General features: G+C 40.2%; 1 protein-coding gene across 1 annotated transcript in view; it reads right to left on the minus strand.

Moving 5' to 3' along the window:
- Positions 1 to 20123, minus strand: part of PLBD1 (phospholipase B domain containing 1) — a 68692-nt gene that overhangs the window by 15379 nt on the left and 33190 nt on the right. Inside the window, exons 5-6 of the mRNA XM_082666605.1 lie at positions 18607 to 18747; positions 18054 to 18198 (exon numbers count right to left, since the gene is read on the minus strand). Of these exons, the coding sequence (XP_082522731.1) occupies positions 18054 to 18198; positions 18607 to 18747 (286 nt within the window). The remainder of the gene's footprint in view (positions 1 to 18053; positions 18199 to 18606; positions 18748 to 20123) is intronic.

A 20123-nucleotide genomic window follows, 5' to 3' on the forward strand; every position in this document is an offset into this window, starting at 1 on the left:
GGTCATATAGTAGTTCTATTTCTAAGTTTTTAAGAAACCTCCATACTGTTTTCCACAGTGGCTGCACCAATTACATTCCCACCAACAATGTACAAGGGTTCCCTTTCTCCACATCCTCACCAACATTTGTCATTTGTGTTCTTTTTGATGATGCCATTCTGACAGGTGTGAGGTAATATCTCATTGTGGTTTTAATTGCATTTCTCTGATGATTGATGATTCTGAGCATCTTTTCATCTGCCTGTTGGCCATCTGTATGTCTTGTTGGAAAAACATCTATTCAAGTCTTCTGCCCATTTTTAATCAAGTTGGGTTTTTTTTTTAATGTTGAGTTATATGAGCTGTTTATATATTTTGGATATTAACTCCTTATCAGTCATATCATTTGCAAATATTTTCTCCCATTCAGTAGGTTGTCTTTTTGTTTTGTCAGTGGTTTCCTTTGCTGTGCAAAAGTTTAATTCGGTTCCATTTGTTTATTTTTGCTTTCGTTTCCCTTCCCTGAGGAGACAGGTCCAAAAAATATTGCTATAGTTTATGTCAAAGAGTGTCCTGCCTATGTTTTTTTCTAGTACTTTTATGGTTTCCAGTGTTACATTTAGGTCTTTAATCCATTTTGAGTTTATTTTTCTATATGGTGTTAGAGAATGTTCTAATTTCATTCTTTTGCATGTAGCTGTCAAGTTTTTCCAGCACCACTTATTAAAGAGACTGTCTTTTCTCCATTGTATATTCTTGCCTCCTTTGTTGTGGATTAACTGACCATCAGTGTGTGGGTTTATTTCTGGACTTTCTATTCTGTATCACTGATTCATGTATCTGTTTTTTTGTGTGCCAATACCATACTGTTTTGATAACTGTAGCTTTGTAGTATAGTCCGAAGTCAGGGCGCATGATTCCTCCAGCCCTGTTCTTCTTTCTCAAGATTATTTTGGCTATTCAGGGTCTTGTGTGTTTCCATACAAATTTTTGAATTATTTGTTCTGGTTCTGTGAAAAATACCTTTGGTATTTTGATAGGGATTACATTGAATCTGTAGATTGCCTTGGGTAGTATGGTCATTTCAATATTAATTCTTCCAATCCATGAACATGGTATATCTTTCCATGTGTTTGTGTGGTCTTCAATTTCTTTCATCAGTGTCATAGTTTTCTGAGTACAGGTCTTTTTATCTCCTTAGATAGGTTTATTCCTAGGTATTTTATTCTTTTTGATGCTATTGTACATGGAACTGTTCCCTTAATTTCTCTTTCTGACAGTCTGTTGTTAGTGTATAGAAATACAACAGATTTCTGTATATGAATTTTGCATCCTGCAACTTTATCAAATTCACTGTTGAGCTCTAGTAGTTTTTTAGTAGCATCTTTATAATTTTCTGTGTATAATATCATGCCATCTGCAAACAGTGACAATTTTACTTCTTCCTTTCCAATTTGGATTCCTTTTATTTATTTTTCTTGTCTGATTGCTGTGGCTAGGACTTCCAATATTATGTTGACTAAAAGTGGTAAGAGTGGGCATCCTTGTCTTGTTCCTGATCTTAGAGGACATGCTTTCAGCTTTTCACCATTGAATATGATGTTAGCTGTGGGTTTGTCATATATGGCCCTTATTATGTTGAGGTATGTTCCCTCTATGCCCACTTTCTGGAGGGTTTTTATCATAATGGATGTTGAATTTTGTCAAAAGCTTTTTCTGCATCCACTCTTGCCACTCTTATTCAACATAATATTGCAAGCCCTAGCCAGATCAATTAAGCAAGAAAAAGAAATAAAAGGCATCCAAAATGGAAAGGAAGAAGTAAAACTGTCACTGTTTGCAGATGACATGATACTATGTATAGAAAACCCTAAAGACATCACCTAAAAACGATTAGAAATAATAAATGAATACAGTCAAGTTTCAGGGTACTAAATCAGTATACAAAAATCTGTTGTGCAGAAAGAGAAATTAAGAAATCAATTCCATTTATAATTGCATCAAAAAGAATAAAATCCCTAAGAATAAATTCAAGCATGGAGATGAAAGACGTGTACACTGAAAACTATAAGACATTGTTGAAAGAAGTTGAAGATGACACAAATGGAAAGATATTCTGTGCTCATTGACTGAAAGAATTAACATTATTAAAATGTCCATATTACTTAAAGCAATCTATGGATTCTGTACACTCCTTATCAAAATTCCAATGACATTTTTCACAGAAATGGAACAAAAATCCTAAAATTTCTATGGAACTACAAAAGACCCCAGATAGCCAAAACAATCCTGAGAAAAAAGAACAAAACTGGGGGTGTCACACTCTTTGATTTCGCATGATATTGGCAGAAAAACACAGAGATCAATGGAAGAGAATTGAGAGCCCAGAAATAAACTCACATATACATGGACAATCAATTTATGACAAAGGAACAAACAACATATAATGGAGAAAGTATAGTCTGTTTAACAAATGGTGTTGGGAAAACTGGACAGCCACATGCAAAAGAATGAAACTATACCACTATCTTACATTATACACAAAAATGAACTCACAATGGATTAAGGACTTGAATGTAAGATCTGAAACCATAAAACTCCTAGAATAAAACATAGGCAAGATGCTCTTTGATACTGGTTTTAGCAATATCTTTCTGAATATGTCTCCTCAGGAAAGAGGAACAAAAGCAAAAATAAACACGTGGGACCTCATCAAACTAAAAAGGTTCTTCACAGCAAAAGAAACCATTAACAAATTGAAAAGACAACCTACCAAATGAGGGAAGATATTTGCAAATCATATATCAAATGACAGGTTAATGTCCAAAATATATAAAGAACTCATACAACTTAACAACAAGAAAACAAACAACCCAATTTAAAAATGGGCAGAGAAGCTAAAAAAGACATTTGTCCAAAGACATACAGATGGCCAACAGGCACATACAAAGAAGTTCAACATCACTCTTATTAGGGAAATGCAAATCAAAGTCACAATGAGATATCACCTCATGCCTGTCAGATATCACCTCATGCCTATCAAAATCACAATGAGGTATCACCTCATGCCTGTCAGAATGGTTCTCTCCTTCCAGAGTGATGGAGAGAACGTGGAGAAAAGGGAACCCTCATACACTGTTGGTGGGAAGGTAAAGTGGTGCAGCCACAGTGGAAAACAATATGGAAGTTCCTCAAAAAATTAAGAACAGAACTAACATATGACCCAGCTATTCCACTTCTGGGTATTTATTGAAAGAATACGAAAACACTAATTGGAAAAAGATATATGCGGCCCTATGCTCACTGCAGCATTCTTTACAAATAGCTAACATATGGGGCTTCCTTGGTGGTGCAGTGGTTGAGAGTCTGCCTGCTGATGCAGGGGACGCGGGTTCGTGCCCCGGTCCGGGAGGATCTCACATGCTGCGAAGCAGCTGGGCCCATGAGCCATGGCTGCTGGGCATGCGCGTCCGGAGCCTGTGCTCCACAACAGGAGAGGCCACAACAGTGGGAGGCCCGCGTACCAGCAAAAAAAAAAAAAAAAAAAAAGCTAACATATGGAAACAACTTAAGTGCCCCATAGACACATGAATGGATAAAGAAGATGTGGTGTGTGTGTGTATGATGGAATACTACTAAGCCATAAAAAGGTGAAATCTTGCCATTTGTGACAGCATGGATGGACCTAGAATGTATTATGCTAAGTGAAGTAAGTCAGATGGAGAAAGACAAATATCGTATGATTTCACTCATATGTGGAATACAAAAATAAATGAACACACCAAACAAAAACAAACACATAGATACAGTGAACAGAGCAGCAGTTACCAGAGGGGAAGGGTGGCAGGGGGATGGCAAAATGGATACAGGGGGTCAACTGCATGGTGAGGAATGGAAGCTAGACCTTTGGGAATGAGCATGCTGTAGTATATAGAGAAGTCGAAACATAATATGTAGGTACACAAAAAACTTATATCATGTTATAAACCATTAAAAAATAAAATAAAAAACTTAAAATGTGCTCATTTGCATATCACATGCATTAGCTGCTCCAAACCTCTGAAGACCACACACATTCCTTCCTTCCAAAAGAGTAGATTCAGTGTTGACAAAGGACATAAATGACATACAACTCAGGGTCAGGAGTGTGGATCATGATTGTAAAAATAGCTGTGCTGCATTTCCTCACCCCTCCTTCTATCCATACTCAGCAACGGGACTTTGCAACATCTCCCAGAAAGAGGCATTGTCTGTTTCCCCATCTCTTAGATCTGAGCTGGATCCGGAACTCGCTTCGGCTAACAAAATGCGCCAGTTCTGAGTCTAGGCTTCAGGAGACCTTGCACACTTCTTCTCACCTCTTGTAACCCTGTTACAGCAGTGTAAACCAGCCCAGTCTAATTTAGTCTCTGGGATGGGAGACCACGTGCAGGAGGGCCAGCCTCTAGCTGGCCAGTCCCCCAAAGTGCTACAGAGTTCATCCAAGGTCAGCAGAGCTGCACACCCAACCCCAGCCAACCTCAGACGCACGATGTGCCCAGCGGAGACACCAGAAAGAACCATTTAGCTGACGTGTGGACTCAAAAGCAATAATAATCATGTTTCCAGCACAAAATTTGGAGGTTCAGCAGTAGCTAATATAATAATAGTAATCCAATTATACAACGTATTTTGTTTTGAAATGTCTTACTGCCATTTGATTTTTAAAAATTTTTCATTTTATTTTGATTCTTTTCTCTCTTTTTTTAAAAAAATTATTTATTTATTTCTGGCTGCGCTGGGTCCTCACTGCTGCCGCGGGCTTTCTCCAGTTGCAGAGAGCGGGAGCTACTCTTCGTTGTGGTGCGCGGTCTTCTCACTGCGGCGGCTTCTCTTGTTGCGGAGCACGGGCTCTAGGTGCGCAGGCTCAGTAGTTGTGGCACGCAGGCTCCATAGCTGTGGCTCGCAGGCTCTAGAGCACAGGCTCAGTAGTTGTGGCGCATGGGCTTAGTCGCTCCGTGGCATGTGAGATCTTCCCGGACCAGGGCTCGAACCCATGTCTCCTGCATTGGCAGGCAGATTCTTAACCACTGCGGCACCAGGGAAGCCCTGCCATTTGATTTTAACACAGATGGATGTGACACTTTGGGAACTCTTTTCTTTCTTTTTTTTTTTAAAAAAGAGAAAAAACAGGGGCTTCCCTGGTGGCGCAGTGGTTTAGAGTCCGCCTGCCGATGCAGGGGACACGGGTTCGTGTCCCAGTCTGGGAAGATCTCACATGCCGCGGAGCGGCTGGGCCCGTGTGAGCCATGGCCGCTGAGCCTGCGCGTCCGGAGTCTGTGCTCCGCAACGGGAGAGGCCACAACAGTGAAAGGCCCGCGTACCGCAAAAAAAAAAAAAAAAAAAGAGAAAAAACAAAGTAATATCTTGGCGCCATACTCAGCCTTTCTGCTCAGCTTTTTCCCACAGCTGAAGAGGAACTGTATCACTTCTCAGACCTGTGAAAAGCACCCACCTATGCTGGGCTGTCTGATTTCTCTAAGCCAGTCTGACAGTCAATAAATTTTTATTAAACACTTACTGTATCTCAAGCACTGTGCAATGGGTCTCAGCCCAGAGACTGTATCAGAATTCCCTCAGGAGCTTCTTCAAAAGGCATATGCCCAGACTGCCCTCTCTGCCCACCTCTGCTCCCCTCTGAGTCTCCACCAGAACTCCTATGTAAGGTTACTGTCTACAGCTGGAAAGTCTTCCGCTTCCTGCCTAAGAAAAGGCAGCCTGTGCTCTCCTTGTTATCCCAGGACATGAAATCCTCCAGCCGTTTATTCTGTCTACTCTGCAATGGACTCAGTCTTCCTACCTTCCAGAATGGCATTCATTTACTTCTCTTCCTGCCAAGGTCCTAACTGGAACCAATCAATTTCCCCTTCACTTTCCAGTAATTATTCTTCTATCAAGTATGTATTTTTTTTTTAGCAGATTTCTGCTTAATCCTGCAATAGGCAGGTGATCAATGAAGGATTCATACTATTAGATATTCAAGCACATGAAGCCATACTTGGGAGTTTGAATATCCTGCAGTGGTCCAAATAAAAGAATTAGTATAATTCTAATTCTAAGATAATAATAATAATCTCTTAAAGACTATAGAAAGTAATTATGAAGAGGTAGCTTACATTTAACCAATATTCTGTTATTATCCACATCAAATTGTTTTTCTTCAATAATAAATTATTTATTTTAGGTTATATTATTTGCTTGTTTACTGTTTCCTTTTCCATCTATCCCATAGCATGTAAGTTCCACCAGGGCAGGAACTTTTTCTGTCTTGTTCACTCTAGCGCCAGAAAAGGATTTGACACATAGTAGGTGCTCAATAAATAACCGTTAAATCCAAGGAAGAAAGAGATGGTGGTCACTAACATTCACTGTGTACCTACGACACACCAGAAACCCCGCTTTAGAAGGATGGATACTATCATTTGATCTTCACAAAAAGAGCACTTAGATGAGCTAATTTAAAAAATATTTAGCTATTTAAAGCTAATAAACAGCATTGTCAGGAATAAATTTAGGACTGAACCTCAACACATGCCTTTTCCACTACAACATACGCCTGACAGATGTGAGGGAAACAGATAGGCAGTCATGGCAAACAGTGACAACACTTCTATACAATAGAGCAAATGCATTCAAAGCAATTGGGAAGAGAGTGAATCATGGGGGGTTGCATGTTTAGACAGGGTGGAGTTGGGGAAAATCACCTTATGAAAAGTGTGGAAAATAAGGTGGGATTTCTGGAAAGATAGAAGGCAGGAAGCTTCCTTAGCTAGGTGGGGAAAGATGTTCAAGACAGCTGTGGCCTGGCAGAAGTCATCAGTATCCTGGGATGGTGCCAAAGAGGAATACAAAACAAAAGGAAGGTACTGATACTTAGGAAAGCAGAAATGAAGTGCTACAAAATCTATCTATGGTCCTTTGGAATGGGTGCCCTAGTTCTACTTTTATTTCTTCTCCTCCTTTGGTTCTACTTTTTAAAGGCAGAAGATATGAATCTTGGCATGTGTTAAATCACAGATTGTTTGTATATATTTCAGCCTTATGATCAAAGGATCTAAGATAAAAGAGGTAACATGAAATTAATAAAAGTAATTATACAATTACATTAAAAATGTTTACAACTACAGAGGCAATTTAATAACACATGAAAGTAATAACATTATGGATTATGAAGGAGACTTGACTACATTTTCTTGGGGCTTTGAGACTATTCTTTTATCTCCCTGTGCACCTACTTTCAAGTATTTGAACTTCAAACAGGAGAAGGCTGAGCAAAGTCATGGCTACCCAGACCAGAAAGACTGCCGGAGTCTGAAAGGACGGGCTTGGACCCAATATGTTAGAATCACCTAGGGTGCTTGTTACAAATGCACCAGCCCCGATCAACTAAATAAGAATTCTTATGGATGGCACTTTAGAATCTGCATTTTTAGCAAGCTCCAGAGGAAATTTTAAGGGGTATGTACATGTGTGTGGGAGGTGATGGGATGCCCAGATGTGATGCAAAGTAGGAACACATGCATGCTTGGTGAAACACAGTACGTTGTGTTCCAGAGAGCTCCACTTACACATAATTAAGCACGAAGCCTCAGCCTCCTAGGGATCATCATCATTTACTGTAATCCTCAATTAAAACACTTTGTTCCCACACAAAAGCTCCACCCACCTGGCATCCCAGGAGGTCCTTTGAGTTCATGGCTCTTTTAGTGTTAGCCATTTAACTTAGATACAAACAGAACCATTTCTGAAAACGAACACTGGGTATTTTATAGTCAGATACGTCGTGTTTGAACCCCAGTGCCCAGCTCCTGAGCTGGGTATTTAACTTCCCTGAACCTGTTTCTTTATTTGAAAAATGCTGATACAATACCCTCCTTGTTAGGTTTTTATGAAAATTAAGTGACATGATACACACCAAATGTGTATTATGCATACACAGAGTGTCAGTTATAATGCCAGGCACATAAATAGAAGCTAAACAAACATTACTTCTTTTCATTTCAATAACAAGTTAAGCACAAACGATTTTAAGGTAACTTACTTAAATCTTGGGTGCTGCCCAATTCCCATAAAACTAGTTGGGTCCTATTCATGTCATTCATAGTCAGGGTGGCTGCAAAGGATTGGCTTCAAGGTCCAATCCCTGTGCTGAACATACAGGTTTGCATCTGAGATGCCTTGATACCAATTCATGAACATCTCGGACTCTTCTTTTCAAATCAAGGGTATAAAAGGGAGGGCAGGATGAAGAGAAAACAATGAGCTTGTGATATGTTGATAGATGATGCTCTCTCAGGCAGCCCCTCCTCCACCTCTCACTGCATTTCCCGTCTGTCTTTCTCCAGTTTCCACCTGTCCACATCAGAAGGGGTTATCTGTAACCTGTCTGCCTGTTTCCTTTCTTTTTTCTTCCCATTATCTTTTCCTCCTTCCTTCCTTTTCTCCTTTCCTCCTTCCTTGCATAAATATTTGTTCAGTGATTACAACGTGCAAGGCTCTGCTGGCCCTGAGGATGCAGACATGAATACAGAACGTGGGCTCTGAAGAAACTGCACAAGGCACCGAGGAAGCTGAAAGGAGGGGTAGCTGACTCAGCCTGAAAATTAGCGAAGGCTTCGACCAGGAGCTCTTGTGATGCTTTTGTGAATATGGAAAACATTTGGGTAAAACGCATTAAAAGGCAATAAAAATGCTCATACCAAGGGTGAGTACTCCAATGGCAGCACAAAGAAATTTGATGATCTCTCCCACAAGTAAAAAGGATAAACACTGTATAAAATTATGTAAAATAACTAGTTGAAGGTACTAGAAAATGACCAAAGGCAGGGAAAAACTGAGCACTGATCCTATTAGTTAAGAATATGAGTATGGGGACTTTCTTGATTGTCCAGTGGCGGAGACTCCACGCCTCCACTGCAGGGGCCACAGGGTCAATCCTGGTGGGGGAACTAAGATCCCGCATGCTGCACAGTGCGGCAAAACAAACAAATAAAAATTTTTTAAAAAAAGAACATGAGCATGTGGCTGCATTGCTTGAGTACATTCCTTAATCCCCCACTGCCAGCTCTGGTGGTGGGGAACCGCAGCCATAGTGACTTGAGATGGTATTCAAAGTTCAGTGCTGCAGATATCTGAGAAATTAAGGGGGAATTTTTTTTTTTTTTTTGGCTGCATCACGCAGCATACGGGATCTTAGTTCCCGGACCAGGGATCGAACCCATGCCCCCTGCAGTGGAAGCAGGGAGTCTTAAGCACTGGACCACCAGGAAAGTCCCAAAGGGGGAAATTTTGAAAGCAAGAGAGAAGTATAGAAGGGCAGAGATCCAAAATCTGAACATAAGTTCTGCCCAGTTTCCTGGCTGACCACTAACTATGCAAGGATGTGAGAGATGCCAAAGAGCTTGGGATAAAACCAGAAAGAATTGAGAGATTTACCCTTGTAAGACCGAATTCTTACTGGAGAGATATACAAATCTGCTGCAACTCTGACAGAGGGTGCTCTGCTCCGAGCTCATACACAGCTCAGACTGCTCCAGCTATCAAAGGGCAAAGCCCAGAGCTGGAAGAACAAGTGGAAAGTTAGAGAGAACCTTAGAAACAAGAAAACCACAGGGAGAGCTAGCTCTAAAATCTCAGCTAGTCCCTGCCAAAACCTTTGGCTCTCTATTAAACTACACTGATTAAACACAAAGTAAGCAGAGAAAAAGAAAATCATAAAGATAAGAATGAAAATCAATGAGGAAGAAAAATAGACAATAGGAAACAAATCAATGAAAAGAAAATCTGGTTATTGGAAAATATCAATACAATTTATACACCTCTAGCTAGACAGATAAAGAAAAAAAGACATAATATCATGAATGATTAAAGGTACTTAGCTACAGATCCTACCAACATTAAAAAGTAAATAAAAATATTATAAATAACTTTATATCAATAAACATGATAAATTAGAGTCAATGGGCAAATTCCTTGAAAGACACAAATTTTCAAAACTGACTCAAGGAAGAATTAGAAAACCTGAATAGACCTATATTAATGAAAGAAATTGAACTCATAGTTAAAAACTTTCCAACAGATAAAATTCTATGTCTAGATGGCTTAGTCAATGAATTCTTTAAAACATTTAAAGAAAAAAATAATTGCAGTCCTACACAAACTCTTTCAGAAAACATAGAAGGAAAAAATAATTCTAAACTCAGTTTATAAGAACAAGCTTACCCCAATACCAAAACAATTAAAAGAAAAGGAAGCCACAGTCCAGTATGTTTCATGAATACTAGATGAAAAAATCCTTAACAAAATATTAGTATGTTGAATAAAAAATAAATAAAAAAGAATAATATATTATGATTAAGTGGGGTTAATCCCAGGAATGCCAAGTTGATTTAATATCTGAAAATTAATCAGTGGACCTCACCATGTTAATACAGGATGAATATCATATGATCATAGATAGAAGCTGAGAACTGCACAAAATGCAGCACTCATTCATGATAAAAACATTAAGCAAAGTAGGAAGAGACGGGATCTTCTTTAACCTTATAAAGGGTATCCAGAAAACCTACAATTAACATCATACTTAATGGTGAATGACTGAATATTTTCCCTTTAAGATCAGGAACAAGGCAAAGATTTCCATGCCACTTCTAGTCTACGGTGTCCTGGAGGTCTTATCCAGTACATTCATGAAAGAAAACAAAGACATACAAGGTAAGAGAGAAGTAATACTGTCTTTATGCAAAGATGGCCTGATTATGTATCTAGAAAAATCCCAAGAAATCTACAAAAAAGCTATTAGATTGATACATTAACTTAGAAAGTTCTCAAGAGAACAAGTAAATATACAAAAAAATAATATTTCTATATTGTGGTGGTGTTTAACTTTCCACAAATTCCTTGACAATTTTCCCTTTAAACGATAGATTCTAATTTCCTTTTCTTGAATGTGGGCTGATCAAAATAACTTCCTTCTAACAAATAGAATGTGGTGGAAGTGAGAGTATATGACTTCTGAGACGAGGTCATAATAGGTACTGCTGTCTCTGCCGTGTTCTTTCAGATCACTTGGTCTGGGGGAAACCAGGAATCCTGCCCTGAGGATACTTGAGCAGTCCTGTGAAGAGGCCCATGGAGGGGAATCAATTTCCCAGCACCATCTTCTTGACCATGGAAGTGAGTCACCTTGGAAGTACATCCTTTAGCTTTGGTTAAGTTGCCAGAGATTTCAGCCCTTCAGTCTCTTGAGTCTTCAGCTAAAACTCCAGATATAGTGAAGTAGAGACAAGCTCTCCTCACTGGGCCCTATCTAAGTTCCTTATCCATAGAGACTATGAGATACTAAATGGTTACTGTCATTTCAAGTCACTAATTTTGGGGGTGATTTGTTATGTAGCGATAGATAACTAATGCATATATACAAGCAATGAACAATTGGAAAAAGGAATAAAAAATTGATTCTGATTACAGTAGCATCAAAAATCATTTAGGATTCAAATTAATTTAAGGTATGTAAGACCCATATACTAAAAACTACAAAACATTGCTCAAATTAAAGAAGATCTAAATAAATAGAGAAACAATATTTGTGGGTTGGAAGACTCAGTATTACTGACAGGTTGATTATCTCTGATTGACTTAAACCTTCAATGCAATGGAAATCAGTAGATCTTTTTCTTGACATGAACAAATTTTATTTATTTTTATTTTTTAATACAATTTCTAAAGGTCACATTCCACTTACAGTTATTACAAAATATTGGCTATATTCCCCATGTTGTACAATACATCCTTGTAGCCTATCTTACACCCAATAGTCTGTACCTCCCACTCCCCCTACCCTATAAACCCCTCCCCCACCTCTCCACTGGTAACCACTAGTTTGTTCTCTGTATCTGTGAGTCTGCTTCTTTTTTGTTAAATTCAGTAGTTTGTTGTATTTTTTAGATTCCACATAAGTGATATCACATAGTATTTGTCTTTCTCTGACATAAGTGAAATAATTAACTTAGTGTAACGCCCTCCAAGTCCATCCATGTTGCTGCAAATGGCAAGATTTCATTCTTTATTATGGCTGAGTAATATTCCATTGTGTATATGTACCACATCTTCTTTATCCGTTCATCTGTTGATGGACACTTAGGGTGCTTCCATGTCTTGGCTATTGTAAATAATGCTGCTATGAACATTGGGGTGCATGTATCTTTTCAAGTTAGTGTTATTGTTCTTTTCAGATATATACCCAGGAGTGGAATTCCTGGGTCATATGGTAGTTGTATTTTTAGTTTTCTGAGAAACTTCCATACTGTTTTCCACAGTGGCTGCAGCAATTTACATTCCCGCCAACAGTGTACGAGGGTTCCCTTTCTCAACATCCTTGCCAACATTTGTTATTTGTGTTCTTTTTGATGGTAAGGAGATCTCTGCACAGCAGTGTTCATGCAGTGGTAATGCCCACCTTTTCAATGCCGTCATTCCCTATGGGATTCTTGACTGCATAGCCAAATCAAGAGTTGTCTGCATACAGTATCCTGGCGGAGGACTGGCCAGGGCTTTTATCTTTCTTTGCCCTATCACCTCTTAGGTAAAACAGACCATGGCTATTCAAAACCTTCTTTTTTTGCTTCAATAATACAGGGCCACCTTTCTTAAGAGTATTCAGAGCTTCAGGCAAGTAATTTTTGCAGGGCCCCTGCCTAAATAAACAATTGGATTAAGAAATAGATGACAAAATTCAAGGGCCCATGTGAAGTGTAGGGATTTATTAATGAAGATTTAGAATAATGACTAGAGAAACATACTAATGTATTTGTCTATCATCCAATCAGTGTACGTGAAGATGCTTTGTAATGTCCAGGTACCACCTCTTTGTATTCTTTATAGTCCGATACGTTATTTTTGGAAAATTTTATGTCTCCCTTCATGAGAAAAAAGCAGCAATACTATTATTACTCTCAAAGCCATGACTCTTTGTAACCTGTTTGCACTGAAACAACATAGATTTCTTTGCCTCTGCAGTTCCTTAACACCATTTACTTGATGACTCTGCAACGTTTATCATGTCGCCTGTGAATACTGAATTCTAATGACTGTCTCAGAAATCATTACTGTGCTTTGTTAATCATGACCACAATGGCAAGTCTTACCCACAGTATTAAGAAAAATGTGAATGATAATTCTTTTCCTGGTCATTAATTACATTCAGAATTTTATAGAGTAAACATACATCAACGTATTTCCAACTTTTGTCTGTCTTCTCTCAGACTTCTTATGCTATAATCAGTGCTCTCCTAGAATGTGATCTCTATCCATGCTGCCTATACCCCTACCTTTGATACACTCCCACCTGTGGGTAGGAGAGGTGAGAAGCCTGAGGCAAGAGGCAGAAGAGCAGCCTCAGCTGCTCCACAGAATATCCATCCAACTTGTAACCGACTCGTGAAAGCAGGAAGTCACCTCATCAGCTGGAGGCATGAGATCTGTTACAAAGGCCTGGTTGTGTTAGAAAGCAAGGTACGCGGGCCTCCACTGTTGTGGCCTCTCCCGCTGCGGAGCACAGGCTCCGGACGCGCGGGCTCAGTGGCCATGGCTCACGGGCCCAGTCGCCCCGCGGCATGTGGGATCTTCCCGGACCGGGGCACGAACCCGCGTCCCCTGCATCGGCAGGCGGACTCTCAACCACTGCACCATCAGGGAAGCCCGAAAGCAAGGTTTTTAAAGCCCTTTTAGGGGCCAGGGCCAGCCCTCCCCACAGCACTGCTGAACACGTGGTGCAGAGCCTGCAGGGGGTGCCGTGACTGCCACAGGGGTCAGTGGGGGAGCATACGGAGTAAAGCTCACTTGTCACCTCCCCTGCTGCCCTTGGGTAGAAAGGAAGCAGCACTGCACTGAGAACACAGGTGAAAGTAGACACTTAAGCCCAAGGGTAAGCGTGACCTTTGGCAGCCTAGGGCCTAGTGACAGTTGCAAAAACTGGGGCTCCAGACAAGTGAATAAGCTTTTTACCTGGGAAGTGTTGCCGAGCTGTAGTGAGGCCAAGGGGATGTACAAGGGTGGTGTCTCCCAGCTTATGTCTCCTGGCAATGTCTCCTTAGCCTCTAGATGCATGGGAAACCTGAAGCCCGTCTGAAGCTGAAGCATCAGGCTAAGTAAACAGGTCTTTTTCACAGGGATACTTGGGTTTTATTTCAGCTTGCTGTCTGTGCAGTGCCCTGGGCGTGGTAGCCTGCCAAGAGCTGTCTTTCTGATCGTTACCGTCCTGTGGAGCTCAGGAATGCCAGGGCCCCTGGCAAGCAAGGCTGGGAGATCAAGAGGTGTCCCCTATGTGGACTGAAAGTGCTCACTGGCTTTAGCAGGGCAGCTGGAGAGTGGAGGGGATGGGGCCCGCTCACTGGCTTCAGGAAGGCACTTCTTCAGCCCCCCCCAGGGGGCAGGGGAGTGTTGCAACCACTGCACGTGCAGACTTCTGCAAGGAAGTAGGACACTGCAACGACCACTCACCCCTGCCTGCTTCGCTAGGCAGTGGGAGGGTGTTGCATCCAGGCTCACCCACCTGTGCTAGCACGCTAGGTGGAGAATGCGCCAATGGCTTCCGCCAGCGCCTCTGCCTGCAGACCGTTTCGGCTGTCCCCGGCCCCTCCAGCCTTTAGATGGGCAAATGAATCTTCCTCACATTTGGCACTTTCCAAACTGTTGCTATTTTGCTGGGTCTTGGGGTGTGGAAGACCACATGCAAATCCTTTACTGGGGGAATCTCAGTCTCCTATAGCACTTTGGTACCCTTGGACATCAGCCCCGTTGGGTTTCTAAGCCAGACGTTTTGGGAGCTCATCATTCTGGTGCGGATCGCAGGGGCTGGGGTGCCTGGTGGGCGTCACCAATCCCTTGCTCCTCCTGGAGAAGCACCTGTCTCATGAGATCCCTCCTTATCGCGTGTGGTCCTTTCATTCTCTGTTGTGGGAATCAGCTCATCTCACTTTCAGATCTTTTTCAGAGGAAATGATCCAAATGTAGCTGTAGATTTGGTGTGTCTGTGAGAGCAGGTGAGTTCAGAATCTTCCTACTCTGCCACCTTGGACCCCACCTTAAATCCTTTCCAGATTAAGATGGAGGTTATTATATTATTTCCTTGAATAACTACCTGTATTTTTACGGAGTCAGCTGGGACTCTCGTGAACACAGAGCGTGAGACTGGCTTAGATAAGCCTGGGTGAGCTGGGGTCTGCAAATCCTTTTGCAACATCGATGACTGTATTGTGAAGGATGACTATTGTTCCTCCTATTCTATGCTGGAGCACAGTTTTGGGAGTGCCCTTCCAACAATTCTTATTAGGCAATTATCCCTCAAGGATTCTGGCAAGGACAACAGGAACACTATTACAATATCAATCTTCCATCCGTATATTGACTGACCATCTGCAAAACTTTATGTGGTTTGAGTTGCCTGGACTGTTGCCTCAGGCTTCTCCATGTTCTGTGGGAAGCCTCTCTTGTCCTCCTCTCGTGGGCCAGACATTTTGTAATTCTAAAATGCAAATCTATTAATGTCACTTTCACTTGTCATTTTAATGGTCTTGCACTGCCCTTCATTCCCTCTCCCTGGCCTTCTCCGCACTTCCTCTTGCCCATAGGCCTTTACATGTGCTGCTTGTTCCACAGGGAACATTCTACCACCCCATTATCCCAGGGAATTTACACTGGCCTTTGTGTCTCAACATAAATTTTACTTTCTCTTAAAAGCTATCTATTCATCCCCAAACTAGGCTTCTCTATTATTACACAAATCACACTTTAGTCATTGCTTTTTTATTTGTGTCTATTTTTCACCAGAATGTAAAGTTTGTTAGAATAGGGGCTGCATTTGTCCTGTTTTTCATCACAAATACTCTGCTTAGGACATTTTAATAGAAAATTGTAGCTGAATAAATTATATCATGACTTGATCTATCGGTTCTGACTCAATAACTCTTAATATCCTTGTCCGTATCAGGAAGAGCCTCCAGGTCCTGCCCCTTTGAATACAAAACTGACACCACGCTCCTAACCCACTCTATCTATCACGGTACTCCTGCACCAAAGAAAAACAACAAGCCACCTAGCTTACTTCTGGGATCAACAGCACATACACATGGCATAAAGTTCATGGTAAAGCTTAGTTTTATATCTATGCGATGAATTCCGTGCGGCTGATCCCATAACTAAACAATTCTTTGTAATATAAATAAAATTCGACATGTTTGCTGTTGAGAACAAAGCAGTCCAGTTAGAGAAATTATGAATGACATTGCTCCACTGGCTCCTGCAAAAACATCTTGGAGTTAAAAAAAAAAAAAAAGTCTTTTGTTTTCTCTCAGTTTAATTGCTCTAAAGAACTCTATTATCTATATGTCTACTTCTAAATCTATCTATTCTGGAAGATATATATGCAAATATGAGCAAGGTCAAAAGTTTCACAGGAAATCCCTCCATGTCCCTCTCCACCACTACCTTTGGGATTCAAGACTATTAAGACTATGGAAGAACACCATTCTGCAGAGATTTCAAAGCAAAAGTTTCAGGTAACAGCTGGACTTTGCATTCTATCACAAACAAGAGGAAGAGTACGAATATTTGACTGTCTCAGTATCTTGCTGTCGTTACATTTCAGTGCAAAGGAACACAGAAGAATCAAAGCACAGTTTAACTTGGAGAAAGGAGTTCTCAGTCCCCCTCAGTACTAAAACAATTAAGCAAACTATGACAAAGATGAAATCAAAGTGGTCTCAAAGGAAGGATCAGGTCACAAGGACAGAAAGACATCACTTTATTCCCCTGGTCAGAATTCCCAATAGGGTGATGTTAATATTATCAAGAACAACAGTGCCAGAAGGGACAATAATACTCTGACACAAATACTCTTACAAAGCTAGATATGACAGGTGGTTGGTATAACCGCCCTGTAAGTTGCATATATGTAATTAAAGGTCAAAAGTGTCCACATCACATCTGCATTGGACACTTAGATGTTTGGCAAGAATTTCCCCCTTGCCTTTGCTCATAATGTTTCCTGAAGAGGTTGCAAACCTGCAGTTGAGGGCAATTCCAGCTAGCAGACACACGTTTTGGGGTTTTGTTTTTCAAATCCATATTTCTCTCTTGAGAAGCTAGAGGACATGGAAATACTGATTTCCACATGGCTGGGTGACAATAGTCAGTGGGAACTGACTGGCTCCCTGTCAGTGGACCATGTATTTGCTACAATTGTTTCCATTTCTATTTTCTTATACCAGCCCCTTTATTCATTTGCATCATCTTCTGTCTCCTTTAGGTATAGGAGTTTGCAATCCCAACTCTACAAAGACCATCTTTCCCATTCATCTCTACCTGCTCAAACTCTATAGTCATCGCTCATGGTTCATCTCAAATGTCCACCTTTTTCCTTTTCCCAACAATCAGATGTGAGTTGTCCCTATTTTGAATACTCACAACATTTCTTACACTTCTTTTGTAGCCTAAACAGTATCCAGTAATAATATTGTTCTTATCTGTATAGTACTTATCTTGTCTGTGTAAGATCTATAAGCTTGTACATTCATTCACCCATCCATTCAGCAAAAATTTATTAAGTACTAGGTGCCACATACTAGGTAAACTGCTGTGGATATTGCAAAGAATAAGAGAAATGCATAAATCACCTACACTCCAATTAAAAAAAAGAAATCATAAAAAAAGAGAACTGGAGACAGGCTCTCAAGGAGATGCTGAGACAGGATCTGCCTCGTTCATCTTTGATTCTACTGCAGAGCCTAGGCCAGTGCCTTGTGCTTAAATACTCAATTGGCATTTGTTGAAGTGAAGTTTTGTCAACCCTATTAACATAGTTTATGACATTCTATTAAATACAAGTATTAGAGCTATATTTCATAGCACTCTAAAAACCAATTTTGATTAATGTATGCTAATCACTAAACATTTCTTCTTCCATTCCAGTTAAATCACTAAGGTTTTATCCTGAAATAGTACTCAGAGTACTCAGATGTCTCTCTAAATTTATTTACCTGGGTAACTGCTGAAAGAGAGGCGACTACTCCTGGTGTCTTTATCAATGATGTTGAAGTCCCAGTGTTTATATATCCTGAGCATGGCAGCATACGTGTACCAGCTTGAGTGAGCAAAAAAGATGTTCTCAAATCCAGGAAGAACCTATAGCCAGAATCATAGTGAAGTATACAGATAACTGACTACAAATGTAGGAAGTGTAGAGGGATTATGTCTATTAAGGCGTTTACTGCTGTTTTTGTTACTGGAAAATTAACCTTTAATGTGCACAAAACAGAGTCTGTCCTAGCTTCCAAAATGGAAGATTCTGGATGGTGGGAGTGGCAGGTACATAGAGCATGGGAAAAATGATGGAAGAAACGGGTAACATCATGTACATCCAATTCCCTCCATCAGTTCCTTCTAGTTCTTAACTTCTATGACAGAGGAACCCATGAGCTGATATATAACTATAGCTGGGAGTGATGAGATGTTACCATACTTGGGTGACATATAGAAAAAGTCCATATGGACCAGAAGAAGGACGAAGAGAAAGGCTGTCGCATGTCTCACCTTAATAAGAGCAGAGCAATGTCCCATGTCCCATCTCTTAAAAGCCTCCAGGCCGGAGTTTTTTGTGGGAGAAAGTGAGGGAATCAGGTCCAGCAGATCTCCAACAGCATTCAGGAACTGAATCTGGAACAGGGTCATGGGCTGGGAAAAGAGAGAGACTGCACTTAACATTGATTTCAGACACTCAGATGTCATTTTCTGTTGTGAGGGCTCCTGTTGCTAGGTATCCATTACATTATTCCTTCGTGAAGGTTCCCTAATGTTACAGATACACTAGGTTTTATTGTAGTTTATAAAATGCTTTCTATTACTTTATAGTTTGTGAGACATTTTAGCCTGTTAGCCACAGATGTGGGGAGTGGGTCCTGTGAGAGTGAAATAAACAGAGCCCTCTGCTTGCGTTCCTCTACAGCAGGTTTTTTCAGTCTTGGCACTAGTGATATTTGGGGCCAAATAAGTCTTTCTTGTTGGGCAGGGGGGCTGGGCATTGTAGGAAGTTTAGCAGCATCCCTGGCCTCTACCCACTAGATATCAGTAGCACCCTCCCGATTTTGACAACCCAAAATGTCTAGGCATTGCAAAATGTCCTCTGGTGAGAAGTCATCCTTAGCTGAGAAGCACTGCTTTACAGCGAAAATATTCAACTAAGGTGCTTTTGATTTTGATCGTATGTTTAAAACAGGACTAACAGACTTGACAGCATTAAGCCTGAAGCAATTATCAGGCTTGAACATGAACTCTGTGTTAACTAGAGAGCACTGCTCCAGCAAGATTCAAACCACCAGAGTCGCCCAGGACTAGGCATCTACAAACAAATTGGTTTTCGGGCAGAGGTGGTGAGAAGACAAATACACGTGACAATTTTAACAAAAGCAAAAGCAAGAAAAAAAAAAAACACCTGATTATTTATTTATATAAACATTCTCTTTGTTTTGTTTTTGAATAAGTAATCCATTCATTATTCAATATTTTTTTTAATTATAAGATCTATAGTGGAAATTCTCTTCATTCCTATCCTCTGTTCACTCAAGACCCACCCTGTCTCCAGCTTACTACCACTTTTATTGGTTCTTGCGTATCTCTAGACTTCTAAAAATGTCTTACAAATACATTTTTTAACATAAACGATAGTGTGTTATATGTACTTCTCTTCACCTTGATTTTTTTCTCTTAATATCTTTTCATATCTTGGGGACCTTTCCATATTTGATATAAAAATCTTCCTCATTCTTTTAAATAGTATTCCAATGAATGGATGCATTATAATATTTTTAACCAGTATTTTATTGGTAGACTTTCAGGTGGTTTCTAGTCTTTTGCTAATATAAATAATGTAACAATAGTCAGACTTGGACACATCATTTTGTATGTGTGTGAGTCTGTGTGTGGGACAGAGCTCTAGAAATGATTTTGATTTTAATAGATATTTCCAAATTGTCTTCATAGGGCTTATTTCAATTATACTATTACAGCCTAACAACATATTAAACCATTAGTTTATTTCCAGTTTGATAGGT

The sequence above is a fragment of the Grampus griseus genome (genome assembly GCF_964374135.1).
Source record: "Grampus griseus genome assembly, chromosome: 11".
Lineage (NCBI taxonomy): Eukaryota > Metazoa > Chordata > Mammalia > Artiodactyla > Delphinidae > Grampus > Grampus griseus.